The sequence below is a fragment of the Cavia porcellus genome, unplaced genomic scaffold (assembly GCF_034190915.1).
Source record: "Cavia porcellus strain 051 isolate PalLab524CR breed Dunkin Hartley unplaced genomic scaffold, mCavPor4.1 scaffold_15, whole genome shotgun sequence".
In the NCBI taxonomy this organism is placed as follows: domain Eukaryota; kingdom Metazoa; phylum Chordata; class Mammalia; order Rodentia; family Caviidae; genus Cavia; species Cavia porcellus.
This window is the reverse complement of record NW_026947498.1, coordinates 67,301,235-67,316,413: the sequence shown is the minus strand read 5'-3', so window position 1 is coordinate 67,316,413 and position 15,179 is coordinate 67,301,235. Positions and strand designations below refer to the sequence as shown.

The following is a 15,179-nucleotide window of genomic DNA, read 5'->3' as shown; positions in this document are numbered from 1 at the left end:
TTGCAAGGCAGGCGCTTATGCCGCTGAGCTAAATCCTCAGCCCCTTTCATTGAGATTATGTGGTCATTGAAATTTTGGTCGAATTTGCCTATAAGTGGTTTCTTTGTGGAAAGATAATAAGTACAACTTCAATTTTATAACTAAGTACATCTGATCATTTAAGTATGTTTTATTATATTTTGGTAAGCCACATGTATTTTAAGAATCTGGTTCATCTAAATTTTCAAATTTATTGGCATAAACCTCTTGCTAATAGCATCTTTTAGTCTTGTATGTATATATTTTTTCTATCTCCACTTTATTTACTTTCTTCTTTTATATTATTATTTAATTTCACTAGAATTGTTTCCACTTTTTCAGTCTTTTCAAACTACCAGAATTTGCATTTTTAAAAAAACACTAGTTAATATATTGCATATTGTTATCTTAGAAGTAGTTGTTCAGGTTACAAGATCTAGACATAAAAAATGATCAGAAATAAAACAATGGTACACACTGTCCTTTTTGATGAACTAACAGGTATTAGTAGTATAGTTATCTATCTTGCACACATATACATACATACCAAAATGCCCATCAACCGCAGCATGGATAAAAAGAATGTGGTATGTTTAGACAATGGAATATTACTCAGCTATAAAAGGATAATCTTGAAGCTTTTATAGGAAAATGGAGGCAACTTGAGACCATACTTATAGGTGAAATAGATCAGACTCATGTTTATAAATATTATATTGTCTCCTTAGTGTAAAAAAAATGAAAGAATAATGAGATCCAAAATGTGTAATAGATATTGTAATAATGAAAAAGAAAGAAAGTGCTCAAAAAGAAAGAAAACTGGAATAGGGTAAAGGAAAAAAGGAAGAAAAGAAATGATTATACGTATGTAGGATGCACATATAACTGTATGTATGTATCTGTGTGTGCAAGACAGAATTTGCCTTCTATATCTTTTTATTTTCTATTTCCTTTATTTCACATGTAAGTATTACTTCTCTATTACCTTGCATATATTTCTGTTTCTGTGGGTTTGTACAGGATTTGATCACTGGAGCCTTGCAGGACTAATGTGAGAAAAGGCTTTCTCTACAAAGCTTTTGCTCTTGCCTTTCCTGGTTACCAGGTCGTAACACATCAAAGGATCACATTAGCCTTTTCAGAGAGTTTTGTTGTGGAACCAAGTTGGGGAACCAAGTTGGGGAATCAGTCCTTTCTCTTTTGTTTCCGAGATCTGTGTCTCCTTAAGCTTTGATTCATGACAGCCGTGCTCCTTCCTGCCGCCCCTATCATCCACTCACTCTGTGCTTCTCCACGTGCTACTATGCAGGCTGAACTTCATTTCACTGAACCCCATGTGACATGAATTTCTACTGTGGCTCCAGCCCCTAAAGCCAGACTCTACTTGCTTAGTATTAGAGTCCAGTGTCTTTCATTTCTATTTTCGCCTTTGATGGAGCTTGTGGGTGTCCCTGGAGAGCTCTCCTGATGATAAAGCCAACATGTGTTATATGTGGGGCTGAGCAGGGCAGACTAGCATTGCTCTGAGTCTTGATGACCCAGTCTATTGGAAGCTGAAGTCTTCAGTGTGGATTTTTTTCTTAATGATTAAAGACAGCATTTGCAACAGTACATTCAATGGATACTTATTTTTTAGGACATGAATAAGTTCTATACTAAGTAATGGTTAGCTTTAAAACTTTCAGTTAAAGTAGCTTTTTTCAGAAGTCTTCGTAGAGCCTTTATTATACTAATAATCATCATAAATATCCAAAAACAGTATATAGATATTGACACACAGAGCATGTTGTGTCTGTCTCTTTTTTTTTAAATTTTATTTTGAAAGTAGTAAAAATGCAGCAGCACAAGACAGAACAAAGCCAATCGAGACAATGCAGTGAAATTGGCACAGGATTTTACAGTAGGATACTGGGATAGTAGTAATATGTACTATGGTATATCTCTTTAACTTAACAGTAGCTGTCCAGTCAATTGCATATTGTAAAATCAAACAAAAAAATAGAACATTATAAAACCAATTGAGAATACTGAGTAGAGCAAAAGAAACATAACAAAACTGTGAAAACAACCTATGCCTTCAAACAGAAGATAGAAGAAAATCCCCCATATTTGCTATACTGCATATGGTCATCCTCCCAAGAGATGCTGAGACATCTATCCCCAGTAGCTAAGTGGGGAGGGGGTGGGCAGGGGAAGGGTGCTTGATTTTCAGCCCATGTGGCAGTAGGCTCGCAGGTAATGGTTCTCACCGGGGCGCTTACCAAGAGAGCCAGTGAATAAGCTGCCTGAGTCCATGCAGTGTCTGTTAATTCCATCCTTTTTATCAAGCATCTGCGGAATTCTGGGAAAACTGGTTTAGAATCCCTGCTCAGTTGAGAAATATCAGGAGATATAAAAATACTTATTTTTATTTTGGGAATTTATTGCTTTACTCTCTGATAAGCACTGGAAATATAAAACATCCATAGTTCTTTGAAATGTGTATACTGTGGGACCAGGAATATTGGAAAAAATTTAAGAGAATTAATCCTTTTTAGTTTGTTCAGCAAATAAGGTGGGCTGCCTTACTCTTTGTAAGAGTAGAAGCCAGAAGCATGATCATGGGAGAAGAATAATATAATCTAGAATCTTGACACGATTGCCAGCTCTTCTATTCTATCGACAAGCACAGTAGTGCAGTATTTGAGTGACCAAACCTTGCCACCTTTTGTTGTTGGTTTGAGGATCTTCTCAGGACACTGGATGCTGAAGGACAGCTTGGGAAGCAGCTCTGGATTGTTGGAGCCCAATTCTACTTAGTTTAGGTAATGCTGACCACCAGTCACATAGGTGATGAACTAACAATTTATTGTTACTGTTTTCTTTCAGATATTTTCTACAAGGTGGAAATGCCTTCTCAGTATTGCTTGGCCTTGCTAGAATTAAATGGAATTGGCTTCAGTGCTGTGGAGTGTGAAAGCCAGAAGCACGTCATGCAAGCCAAGCTGGATGCAATTGAGATGCAGGCCTATCAACTAGCCGGCCATAGTTTTTCCTTCACCAGTGCAGATGACATTGCAGAGGTAGGATCATGGAAACAGGAAAGTTAGATGATAGTTTTTTGAGTTAAAATGCTGTGTGTTTCCTAAATATGTTTGCCTAAATACCAAAAATTGGAAAAGTTAACCAGAATGAGAATAGAGTATTCTAACAGCTAAGTAATAATTATATTTGTATTTATTAGGTAGGAAAGTAGAAAAGAACACTTCTAAGGTATATGAGATTTGGCTGTGTCAGTGAAGAGACTCACCACATGCGGTATGATTGAAAAATATGGTGAAATTAAATTCTTGAAAAATGTATTATTGTAAAAGATATGTTGCTACTAATATCCCTCAAAATGTTTGTCCTTCATTCTTGCCAGTTTGTAAAGCTGACATGGAGGTTCCTCTTTTGTGTTTTAGGCTGTGCTTCTGTAACTACTTCAATTCAAAATGTTTACCTTGGCTGGGGATTTAGCTCAGCAGTACAGGCACCTGCCTGGCAAGAGCAAGGTCCTGAGTTCAATTTCTAGTACCAATAAATAAATAAATAAATAAAATAAACAAAATGTCTACTTCTCATGGTCGTTTTGACTTTGGGGAAGTATAGTTACATGGTATAGTATAGTTACATGGTACTTATACAGTAAATAAGGTGCATGTGAACACCCTATAATGTTTTTATGAAAGTGCTTTTCCACTATATGACATTTTGCAGCAGAATTCACCATGTTTTTTATCGTACTATGTAAGACACAAGACTTCTAGAACTTGTTGAAAATAGTCCTAAGTTGGAAGTTCATAACTATGAATGCTCACATCAGAAACAAAAATTAATAACCTAATGATATACTTCATGGACTTAGCAAAACCAGAACAATTCAACTCCAAAGCTATTAAAAGGAAGGAAATTATAAAAATCAGAGTGGAAATTAATGAAATTAATGAAAATAAAAAAGAATCAATAAGCTGGCTCTTCAAAAGATTAAATAGACAAATCCTCCACTAATTTTACAAAAAAAGAAAAAAATATGTTTATCAATTAGAAATTAAAAAGGTGAAATCAGAGTGGACACTGATGAAATCCAAAAGATTACTAGCAATAACTACTTCAAAAACCTATATTCTAATAAATTGTAGAATCCAGAAGAAATGGACAGTTTCCTAAATATATGTGAGTTAATAAAACTGAACTAAAAAGATTTTTTAAGCCCTGAATAATCCAATAATGGGAAATAAAATTGAGTCAGTAATAAAAAACTGACCAGCTAAGAAAAACCTGGGATCCGATGGATTCCTTTGAGAATTCTACATAAACTTCATGGAAGGTATAATGCCAATACTCCTTAAATTCTTTGATATAAAGGGAAAGAGTACTGCCAAACTCATTCCTGGAAGCTAGCATCACCTTGATTCAAAAACTAGATAAGGATTTAACTAAAAATAGTACAAGCCAGTCTCTTTAATGAACATAGGTTCAAAAATCTTCAATGAGATATGGGCAAATAGAATGTAAAAAATCATTGAAAAGATCATATATCATGACCAAGGAGTATTCATCTCAAATACTGTAGGATGGTTCAACATATGCAAATAAATAAATGTAATGTATGCCAAACAGAAGCAAGAGCAAAGATCACACATACGATCATCTCAGTAGACATAGAGCAAGCCTTTCACAAAATCCAGTATCTGTTCATGATAATTTTTTTAATAGGAATAAAAGAACCTTATTTCAATCTGATAAAAGCTATTTGTGACAAACCTACTCCCAATATCATATTGAGTGGGGAAAAACTGAAAACTTTCTAAAATCAAGAATAAGACAATTATGTCCACTGTTACCACTTTGGTTCAATATAGTACTTGAAACTTTAGCTAGAATAATTAGGCAGGGGAGAAAGAAATAATAAGGATATATATAGGAAAGGGAAAAGTCAAACTTTAGGAAAACAATGCCACTCAGAACAGCTTCAAGAGGGGCTAGGGATTTAGCTCAGCAGTATAAGTGTCTGCCTTGCAAGTGCTGAGTCGTGAGTTTGATTCCTGGTACCAATTAAAAAAAAAAAACAGCTTCAAGAAAAATTAAGTACTTAGGCATTAACAAAAGAAGTGAAAGACCTCCATTATGAAAAGTATACTAATCTAGTGAAGGAGGTTTGAAGAGGATATCAGGAAATTTTCCTGGACAGTTATCTCTAGTATTGTAAAAATGACCATACAAGCCAAAATGGTATACAGATTTTTGGTGTAATCATAATCAAAATACCAGCAGTATTCCTCACAGAGTAAGAGAAAACAATCTTAAAATTCATATCAAACCAGAAGATAAAGCAAAAGCAATCCTGGGAAACAGGAACAAAGTAAGAAGCATCACAATCCTATTTTCAAGTTATATTGCAAAGCCACAGTGATAAAACAGCATTATAGGGGCACAAAAACAGATACATACCAATGGCATAGAGTAGCAGATGCAGTAAAAGCCCCGGCATCCTGAGCTATCTGATCTTTGACAAAGGAGACTAAGTATACACTAGAGGAAAAACAGCCTCTTTAACAAACGATGCTGGGAAGACTGTACAAATGCAGAAGGTTGAAACTGGACCTATACCTCTCATCATACACAAACTAAAATCAAAGTGGGGCAAATATCTAGGTATTAAAACAGAAACAATCCTCTAGAAGATAAATAGGTCAGACTCTTGAAGATGTAGGCAAAGGCAAGGACTTCCTGAGCAGAATCCTATTTGTGCAGGAAATAACATCAAGACTCAATAAATTATGTCAGAAGGCTTCTGCACAGCAAAGGAAGTAATAGAGTGAGGAGACAACTTGCAGAATGAGAAAAAAATTTGTGCTATCGTTATACAGAGTACTAATACGATTATAGATTATAGATTATAGAGAACTAAAAAAAAAAAAAAAATCAGAGCCCCCCCCCCCCGCAAAGGTCAAATCAGGAAATGGACAACTGAAATGAATAGACATTTTTTGGGAAGATGTAAAAATGGCCAATAAATGCTTGAAAAAATGTTTAACACCTCTGGCCACTGGAGAAATACAAATTAAAACAACTCTGAGATTTCATCTCTTATAGAAAGAATTACTGTCATCAAGACATCAAATAATAAATGCTGAGGAGATCATGGGCAAAAGCGAATACTTCTATTCTGTTGGTGAAACTGTGGCAATTCTTCAAAAAAAAAAGTAAAAATAGAAATTCATTTCAACCCAAGTATCACCTTCCTAGGTATCCTCCCAGAAGAGTTAAAAGACATATTACAATGATATATGTGTACCTATGTTTATAGTAGCGCAACTAATAGCCTACCTATTTCTAAACAGATGAATAGATAAAGAAAATGTGGTATTACACACAGTGGAATACTGCTCTGTCCCAAAGAAAGATAAATTTGATTACTTTTAGGAAAATGGGTTCAACTTGATACCATAATATTAAGTGAAATAATTCTGACCCACAATTTTAAATATTGCATAGTTTCTCTTATATGAGAAACTCACAGTATAAACAAAGAGCAGAACAAAAGATAATAGGAATGGGGGAGACAGATCTTTTGTGGGAGGGAAGGAACTCTGAGAGATGGAGGACAGGATGAAGAAATAGAATAAAAAGGAATTGTTCTTTTACCATAATAGTTTTCACATGTAAACATTTACATACATTACAGCTCATCTGTCTGTTGAACAAATAATTTGTAGTTGCAGTCCCATACCAGGGTAGCTTGCCCCTGCAGAGTTAGTCCTGTCATGACCCCTTCCTGGCCTCTGCCCACATCTTTGTTCAGGGTAGGAAACTGGATATTTTTCTGCGATGCAAACAAAGAAATGACTATTCGTGACTCCTTTTTTTTAAACCTAGTTTTTTGTCACCTACGTAAACTTCGACAACACATACCTGTATTTTATTTTCACTGCTGATACCGCAGGCTCTCCTCTCACTCCCACCCTTTTCTGCAGCGGCAGGTGGGCTGCCTTAGCAGGGGGTCGGGCACACTTGCCCCTTGTCTTCCAGAGGACTCACTGATGCGCCCTGTGGGAGGGGCCGCCGTGGTCAGAGCTGAGTGTGGTACTGGTGCCGCCTCCTCCACCTAGGATCCAGGTGGTGGCTTTGTGCCAGTGCAGCAACACTTTGTGACTTAGTTTCTTCATCAGTAAAGTGAGGTCATGATATATATAGCAAATAGAGTTTTTTGAGATGTGAATGATAACAGTGAAATGCATAGAACAGAGACCATCACATAGTAAGCACACAAGGCATATTATAAATGCTTATAAAGTACCTGGTTTTAAACCAGGGTTACATTTTTTTATTGAAAACTAAATCTTATTCCTTTAATTATGTGGTATATTGATGAATTCAGTGCAATTTGGTGGTGCTGTGTGTGTACTTTTTGCTTTTTTTGAAACAGACTCATGCTGTGTAGTTCGGATGGCTTTGGATTCACTATATAACTGAAGGTGGCCTTGAACTCATGGTGATCCTCCTGCCCCAGCCTCTTGAGTGCTGGGATCACAGACATGTACCAGCATGCCCAGCATGTGTGTGCTACCTTTTGAAATGTCTAGTCCAGATGTCTTCAAGTGAATCCTTAGCTGATTTCACATAAAAGTATGTAGGAAACTTACCAAAAATAGAGAAGCTCTGGGTTTTAGCACAAGCAAGGGTGGAGCCAATCCTGGAATTTGTGCCCTTGTAATACCATGTACCACAGACCGGACCAAACTCTAGGCTGAAGCAGATGGCTTTTAATGTTATACTGGCTCTTTCTTAGGTCTTCGTGGTCGAATGAAAGTTTCCTGGAAAGGTATTTTGTATATGGACTTTTCATGATTAATTCTGAAGAAAACTTGTTTTTTACAACAATAAAAGTTTATATTGAAATTACCTCTCCAGGAATCCTCTATTTTAACATGAAAACCTAAAACACGTTAAGAGGCTAAGACAGGAGAATGTCAAGTTCAAGGCCAGTCTGAAAAACTTAGAGAGACTCTTAAAGCTTTTTTTATATACCTCAAAAGCTTGCTAAATAGTAACTCGAAATGTTTGTGTTGTCTTACTCATAAATCTCCCTACTTGGGATTATTGCGTTATTGTTTACTTTAGTAATGGTCCATTTTCCCTGCTACTTCATTTTGTCCTCCTGCCATTCATATACCTTTGATATCTATGCCAAGATTTTCTGAAAAACATAGGCTGCCCAGTTTTAAATCTCAATTTCAGATGAATGACAGATAGTACTTTAGTGTAGTTATGCTCCATATCATTAAAACTTAACTAAACATCCTGAAATTTTATTTGCTAAATGTGGCAGCCCTAATCCCTGTGTGTGCATATATTCATAATGTAACACAATTCTACGGCTAAATCCTTATCAAAATCCCTGATATATAATACCTCTGATTCCCAAGACTGTGATTGTTACCACCTCTAACTGTAAACTGGAGTCAGATCTTTCTGTCATCACTGTCCTCTTGGGGAGGCACAGACATAGCTTTCCCTGGGCTGATCCAATTTATGGGGAAGAAATCTTTTAATCATGCAAATGATGTTAATTTTCAGAATTAATATTTGCAAAATAATCCAAGGTTCGTTCAAACCCATTCAAGATATGTAAGTGAAAGAAAAGGCACAGTAAGCAATATTCTGAATTGGCTGGCATGTGACCCCTCTAATTTGCCTTAGGATGAGGTTTGTAGGGGTCTTCTCTCTGTCCCAGAGTCTGGGTGCCTCCCTTTGAAGGCCTGGCTTCCTCAGTGGGTGCTTCCCTACCACTCTCTGATCTTCATTATGGCCACCTTGGATTGTACCTGCTCTTAACTTGTTGTATCTCGGAACTGCTAGATCCAGGATTGTGGTAGGGGAACTTGGTAGCTTCCAGACCGTTCCTTCCTTATGTGACACGTGATTTTGTCATCACTGGGTGGACACACATGTTTCTGTGTTGACATTCCATAGGGGTTAAATGTTTAAGCAACCATGCTGGTTATCACTTCAGGAGGCAGTTAGGACAGCACATAATTCTCAGAGGTTCCTCAAATCTCAAGCCTATTTGCCAGCTGCTCAGCATGGCATGTACACGCTCTTGTTTCTTGTTGAAAAGCTGTGTTAGTATTATTTAATAGTGCCCAGATCAGGGTAGAGATAGCTTAACCTGACACATACATTTTTGTTACCATCATTTTTTAAGACTGATAATTTTAAATTGGCCAAAGAAATATTTTCTTCCATCCTATGTTAAACTGCAGACTGTTTTCTCAAATAACTTTTAAAAATATTTTCTAAAGGTCAGTACTTACAATTTGATTCTTGAATAAAGTAACGTTAATTTCTTGCAGGTTCTGTTTTTAGAACTGAAGTTGCCACCAGATGGAGAGATGAAAATCCAAAGCAGCAAGAAAACCTTGGGTTCTACCAGAAGAGGCAGTGAGCGGGCACAGAAGCAGAGGCTCGGGAGACGATTTAGCACCAGCAAGGTACATTCTGGGATAGTTAAAGGGCACAGTTTTAGGTGTGTTTAGCATTTCAATGTCTCAAAATAATGCTGATGAAATCAAGATCTAACACAGCCCACCACTCCAACTTACTCACATATAAGCAAGCAAACTGGTTTGTGGCTCAGTACTCCACAAAATTTGGGCATTAAAAATCACGACCATTAACTGCATCAGCAGTTACATTTTTCTTAGCAGTAAAACAAATAAAGTCCTTAACATTATCTAATGATCATCAGCCACTACTCTTGGTCTTCCAGTATAATGAAATCTGTATAGTTACATGGAGAATGGTATAGAGAAAAGCATACTTTTTTTAGTTCCAGAGGGAAATAATAAGTTTTCTATGAATTTGTTAATATAAAGGCTGGGGATTTAGTTCAGCCACACAGCCCCTGCCGGGCAAGTACAAGGTCCAGAGTTCAATTCCCAGTACAAAAAAGATTAATTAAACATTAGCCAGGGATATAGCTCAGTGGCAGTAGCATCTGCCCAGCAAGTGAGAGGTTGTGAGTTTGATCCCCAGTACCCCCCCCCCAAAAAAAAAGTACAATTCTACTGTAACCTCTGTTGTCAATTTAGCCAGGTGTTGTGACACTTTTGTAATCCCAGCACTTGGGAGGCTGAGGCAAGAGGATTGTTGCAAGTTAGAGGCCAGCCTGGGCTACAAAGTGAGTCCAAGGGCATCGTGAACTGTATAGGGAGATCTTGTGTCAAACACACACACACACACACACACACACACACACACACGAACATAATCTGCTATTTTCAAAGGAAATTTGCTGACAGTCCATACAAATAGTATGTATTAGTCAGAAAGAAGACAGAGTTTAATGTCCGATTTTCATTGAAATTTCATTAGAAAAATAAGGAAAGAAAATGCAGCCACAGCTAATGAGGAGAGATGTCCACGCTGCCCTTCTATAGAGTTTTGACTCTTAAACCATGAACTGTAACTTGTCTTCTCATGGAAAGTGTCCCCAGCCCTGTTCTCTAGCTCAGCTTTTCTATAGTCTCTCTCTTTCACCTCACCAGTTCTTATTCCTTATTAGTTTCTTAGAAGTCTATAGCATAGAAACATGAAGCATCTAAAAATAAATGCCTCCTGATTTCCTCAATATGGAGCCATTTAAGTATCAGAACAAGAAAGGAGTCATGGAAAGAGTGGAGGAGGAAATAGATTAAAAAAAGATGATATAAATTCTTGACAGGGTGCAGGAGACAGTTACTTCATTGACTGATGTGTTATTGATTTTAAACAATTCACCCTGAATTGATGGTACTCAGCATCACCACTTTTGCATTTTATAGACTATCAATCACAGTTTTTTTGTGCGTATAGAGGTTATCAAATTTAACTTTGAGATTGTATTTTCTACCTAAAGATTTTAGTTTGCTACAGAATTTGAATAAGAGTCCAGTCTTACTTTATTATATTTCTTCGGCAGGATGTTTTGAATAAATTAAAGGCATTGCATCCTTTACCAGGCTTGATCCTGGAATGGAGAAGAATCACCAATGCTATTACCAAAGTAGTCTTTCCACTGCAACGGGAAAAGCGTCTGAATCCTTTTCTTAGGATGGAAAGAATCTATCCTGTGTCACAGTCTCACACGGCTACAGGTGATGGAAAGTGTTCAATATGAATAATATCCAATTTTGAAAGGAGAAGATTTACATGTGTAACATTTGCTTATGATGGCCAAGGAATTCAAGGATTGATTGTTGGGTTCAGTGAAGTACTACAACATTTATAAAACTCATAACTACACACGAAGTGTAGCTAGAAGCCAGCTAAATATGGAGATGAGATTTAGTGAGATACAGTTCCTATTTTTTGTTCCTGTTCCTGCACACCTGAGACAGCATTTTGCATGAGAATATAGAATGGAATGCATTATTTGAGTCTATGATCTTAACCAACTTCAGTTCCAGCCCTTTCCTGAGCCTCTTAGATTCTCTTCCAGGTGGATGTCCGCAGAGCTCAGGGGTGTCTCACTTTACCTAAGCAGGAAACAAAGCTCTTGGGTGTCTCGTGACCTCCTTGGGATAGGTATAATGCAATCTGGTGAAGAAAACAGGATTTTTTCTTTAGGCAATCAGCTCAACTCTAAATGCATGCCAGATATTGTGCACAGTGGAAGAAAGGAAAGTTTTAACTTATTTTTTTGGGTACTGGGAATTGAACTGAGGACCTTGCAGTTTTAACTTGTTTTTTTAAATTTTTGTCTTTTTCCTTTTTATCGGTACCAGGGATTGAACTCAGGACTGCCTGCTTGCAAGGCAGGCGCTTATGCCGCTGAGCTAAATCCCCAGTTTTAACTTCTCGATAATGGAGGTAGCATGGATTGGTGGTATAGAGCAGGGGCTTTGAAATGAAGAATCAAGGTTTGAATCCTGCTACTGAAACACTTTAGACAAAACATAAATGTTCAGTACCCAAGTTTTCTCCTATATAAAAGAAATTAGTAGCAGTCCTGCTTCACCTGGTCATTCTGAGCTAAGGTTTAGTAGGACAATATGCACTGAGTGAATAAGCTCCTAGAAAATGCTTGTATCAGTGTTATTTTTTCACATTGCTACATTATTCTTATTTGATATAATTAATTTAAAAATTTTATTACGTTTTAGCTTTTCATAATGATAGCACTCATCATGGGGAATTTGTATATGTGTGTAATTCATCTTGCTTTTCCCCCCTATTCCCTTTCCTTCCCTTCAACAACCTCTTGCCCTCCTTATTTATAAAAGCTTTATTTCCATTTTTTCCTTCTAATTTCTTCTTTCCCTTGTCCCTTTCCTCCTTTCTTCCCTCCCTTGTTCCGATTTCCATTTGAACATTTTCTTCCTGTTTCCAGTGTCTATTATGTATTTTGCTCCTTATTTACGCTTTTGGTTTCTCACATTAGAGAAACAATACAGTATTTACCTATGTGTATCTGATTTATTTCACTTAACAGCGTGATCTCTAAGTGCATCTGTTTACTTAGAAATGTCTCAAAGTTACCCTTCTTTATTGCAAAATAATTTTACTTTGTATAAAAAAACTTCTTTATTTATTCATTAGATGATGGGCATTTGAACTGTTTCCAAGATTTAGCTAGTACAAGCTGTGTCACTATAAACATGGGTGCACATATATCATTGTGGTATGGTATTTTTAATTTTTTCAGGAAGATACCAAGAAGGGGAATAATGGGTCAAATGGAATCTATAGTCCTAGATTTCTGAGGAATCTCCATAGTGATTTCTACAGTGGTTGCATCAGTCTACATTACCACCAGTTGTGCAGAAGAGTACCATTTTACCACAGCCCCACTAGATTTCTTGATACTAGCCATTTTTTCTGGAATGAAATGAAGTTTCAGTATTGTTGTAATTTGTATCTTTAGTTTCATCTGTGACCCACTGGTTGTTCAGTAGGGTGTTATTTAATTTCCATGTGTTTATGAAATTCTTGTAGTTTTTTTCATGGATTTCCAGTTTTATTGAACTGTGGTCTGATAGTATGCAAGGGATAATTTCAGTCCTTTGCATGTACTTAAGCATGTTCTATGAGCCAGTATATGGTCTGTTTTCAGGAATGTCCTGTGTGCAGCTGAGAAGTATGTATATGCTGATGTTATGGGGTGAACAGTCTATAGATATCTCCTAAGTCAATTTGTTCAAAAATCTGGTTTAGTTCTAGTATTTTATTATTGATATTTTTGTCTAGTTGATCTGTCTTTTTGTGACCCTGGGTTATTGAGATCTCTCAATACAGTTGTACTAGGGCTTATTTGATTTTTCATGTCCATTAATTATTTTATGTAGTTAGGTACACTGATATTTGTTGAATATATATTTATGATTATTATCTCTTTGTCTTGGATTGTTTCCTTTAAGAGGACATAGTACATAATGATCTTTATCACTCTTAATCAGTCTTGGCTTGAAATTCACTTTTTCTGCAAATAGAATAGTTACCCCTGCTTTTTTCTGGGTTCTGACAAGAACCATGTCTGACAAGACATGGAGTATTGTTTTCTATCCTTTGACTTACAGGATTTGAATTTACTTTTGAATTAAATATCTTTCTTATATGTAGCATTTTGTTGGATCTTGCTTCTTGATCCATTTTGCTAGTCTGTATCTTTTGATTGGTGAACTGAGACCATTAACACTGATGGTTATAACTGATATGTATTGACTTACTTATCCTTGTCATGTTACTTCCCTGTTCTCCCCTTCCCAATAACTGTTTGCCTTCCCTGGTGGATTTCTTCTGTTTGGGTTCATGGAGCTGTAGTCCTTATTATCTCTTTCTAGAGTATCCTTAAGAAAATTTTGGAGTGCTGGTTTGGTGGTCCTAAATTTCCTCAGATGTTCTTTATCATGAAAATGTCTTATTGTTCCATCAGTTTCAAAAGATACTTTGGTGGAATACATCAATCTGGATTGAAAGTTGTTTTCCTTTAGAACTTGGAGTACTTCACTCGAAGCTCCCCTTGACTTGAGAGTTTGTGCTGAGAAGTCAGTTCTGATTCTGATGGGCTTTCTTTTATAGGTGATTTGTTTTGTTTCTCTAACAGCTTTAAAGATTCTATGCTTGTGTTGAATTTCTGGAATCTTGACTATGATATGTCTGGCTGTAGATTTTTTTGATCATGGTTAATTGGAGTTGCATATGCCTTGTTTATCTGACTGTGAAATTCTTTTTCTTTTCCACTCTTCCAGGAAAGTTTTCTGTCATAATGTCTATGAACATTTTTTAATGTCCCTTGTGGTAACTCCTGCTTTTTTCAGTGACTCCAGTCAATCTTAAGTTATTCTCCTTTGTTTCATTTAGCAGCTGCTGGATTGATTTCTCATGGTACTTTGCTATTTTTGAGAAATCTTCTTTTTCTGGTCAGTAACTGCAAGCCTGTCTTCAGTATCTGAGATCCTGACTCACATTTTCCTAATCTGTTTCAAATACTTTAAATAGAGTTTTTATTTTCCTGGATATCTGCTTGAATCAGATTTATGTATTTTATTCGTTTATTACGCTGAGCTTCCATAATTTTTTTAAACTTGTCTATTTTTTTGTCTATGTCTGCTCTAATAGTAAGTATATTAAGTATGGTATATATTTTGTAATCTCTATAGTTATTTCAGATTATTTCTAATTTCACTTTTTCCAGATCCTTATTCAATGACTTTGTAGTTCCATGTCAGAGAAGCCTGATGGGGGCTTTCAGATTGTCCCATCTCATTACCTGCTAGACTTACCTTTGGTGAACTGAATGTCTGGGGTTGTATTTTGCTCAAGTGTCTTCTCATTTTCTTTTCTCTTTTTAAAATTTAATTCCTGGGATGATGCTTGGAAGATGCCTATGGTGGGTTGCTTTAATGGTAGTGTTTAGGACCCTTAAGTGATGACTTGTTCACTGAGGTATCTTTCAGGTGTGGCTGGTTTTTGGGTTTTGAGTCTGCTAGAAGATCTTATGTCTTCAGTTTGTTGGAAATGAGAACTTGCTTGTTTGTCCTAGTCCCTGGTTCTTTGGCACTGTGCCACAGTATTTTCTGTGATTGTTGGTCAGTCTCAGTGATGGAATACCAGGACCAATAGCAATAATTGCTCAAATATTGAACAATAGGGTCAGT

The 15,179-nt window shown here is 36.5% G+C and overlaps 1 protein-coding gene across 2 annotated transcripts in view; it reads left to right on the top strand.

Annotated features, from left to right (window-relative positions):
• The window catches only part of Polq (DNA polymerase theta), a 147,428-nt gene that overhangs the window by 77,230 nt on the left and 55,019 nt on the right, over positions 1 to 15,179 (top strand). For both annotated transcript variants that reach the window (XM_023564894.2, XM_063225057.1), the window contains exons 20-22: positions 2,887 to 3,080; positions 9,396 to 9,533; positions 11,003 to 11,177. In XM_023564894.2, the coding sequence (XP_023420662.1) occupies positions 2,887 to 3,080; positions 9,396 to 9,533; positions 11,003 to 11,177 (507 nt within the window). The remainder of the gene's footprint in view (positions 1 to 2,886; positions 3,081 to 9,395; positions 9,534 to 11,002; positions 11,178 to 15,179) is intronic.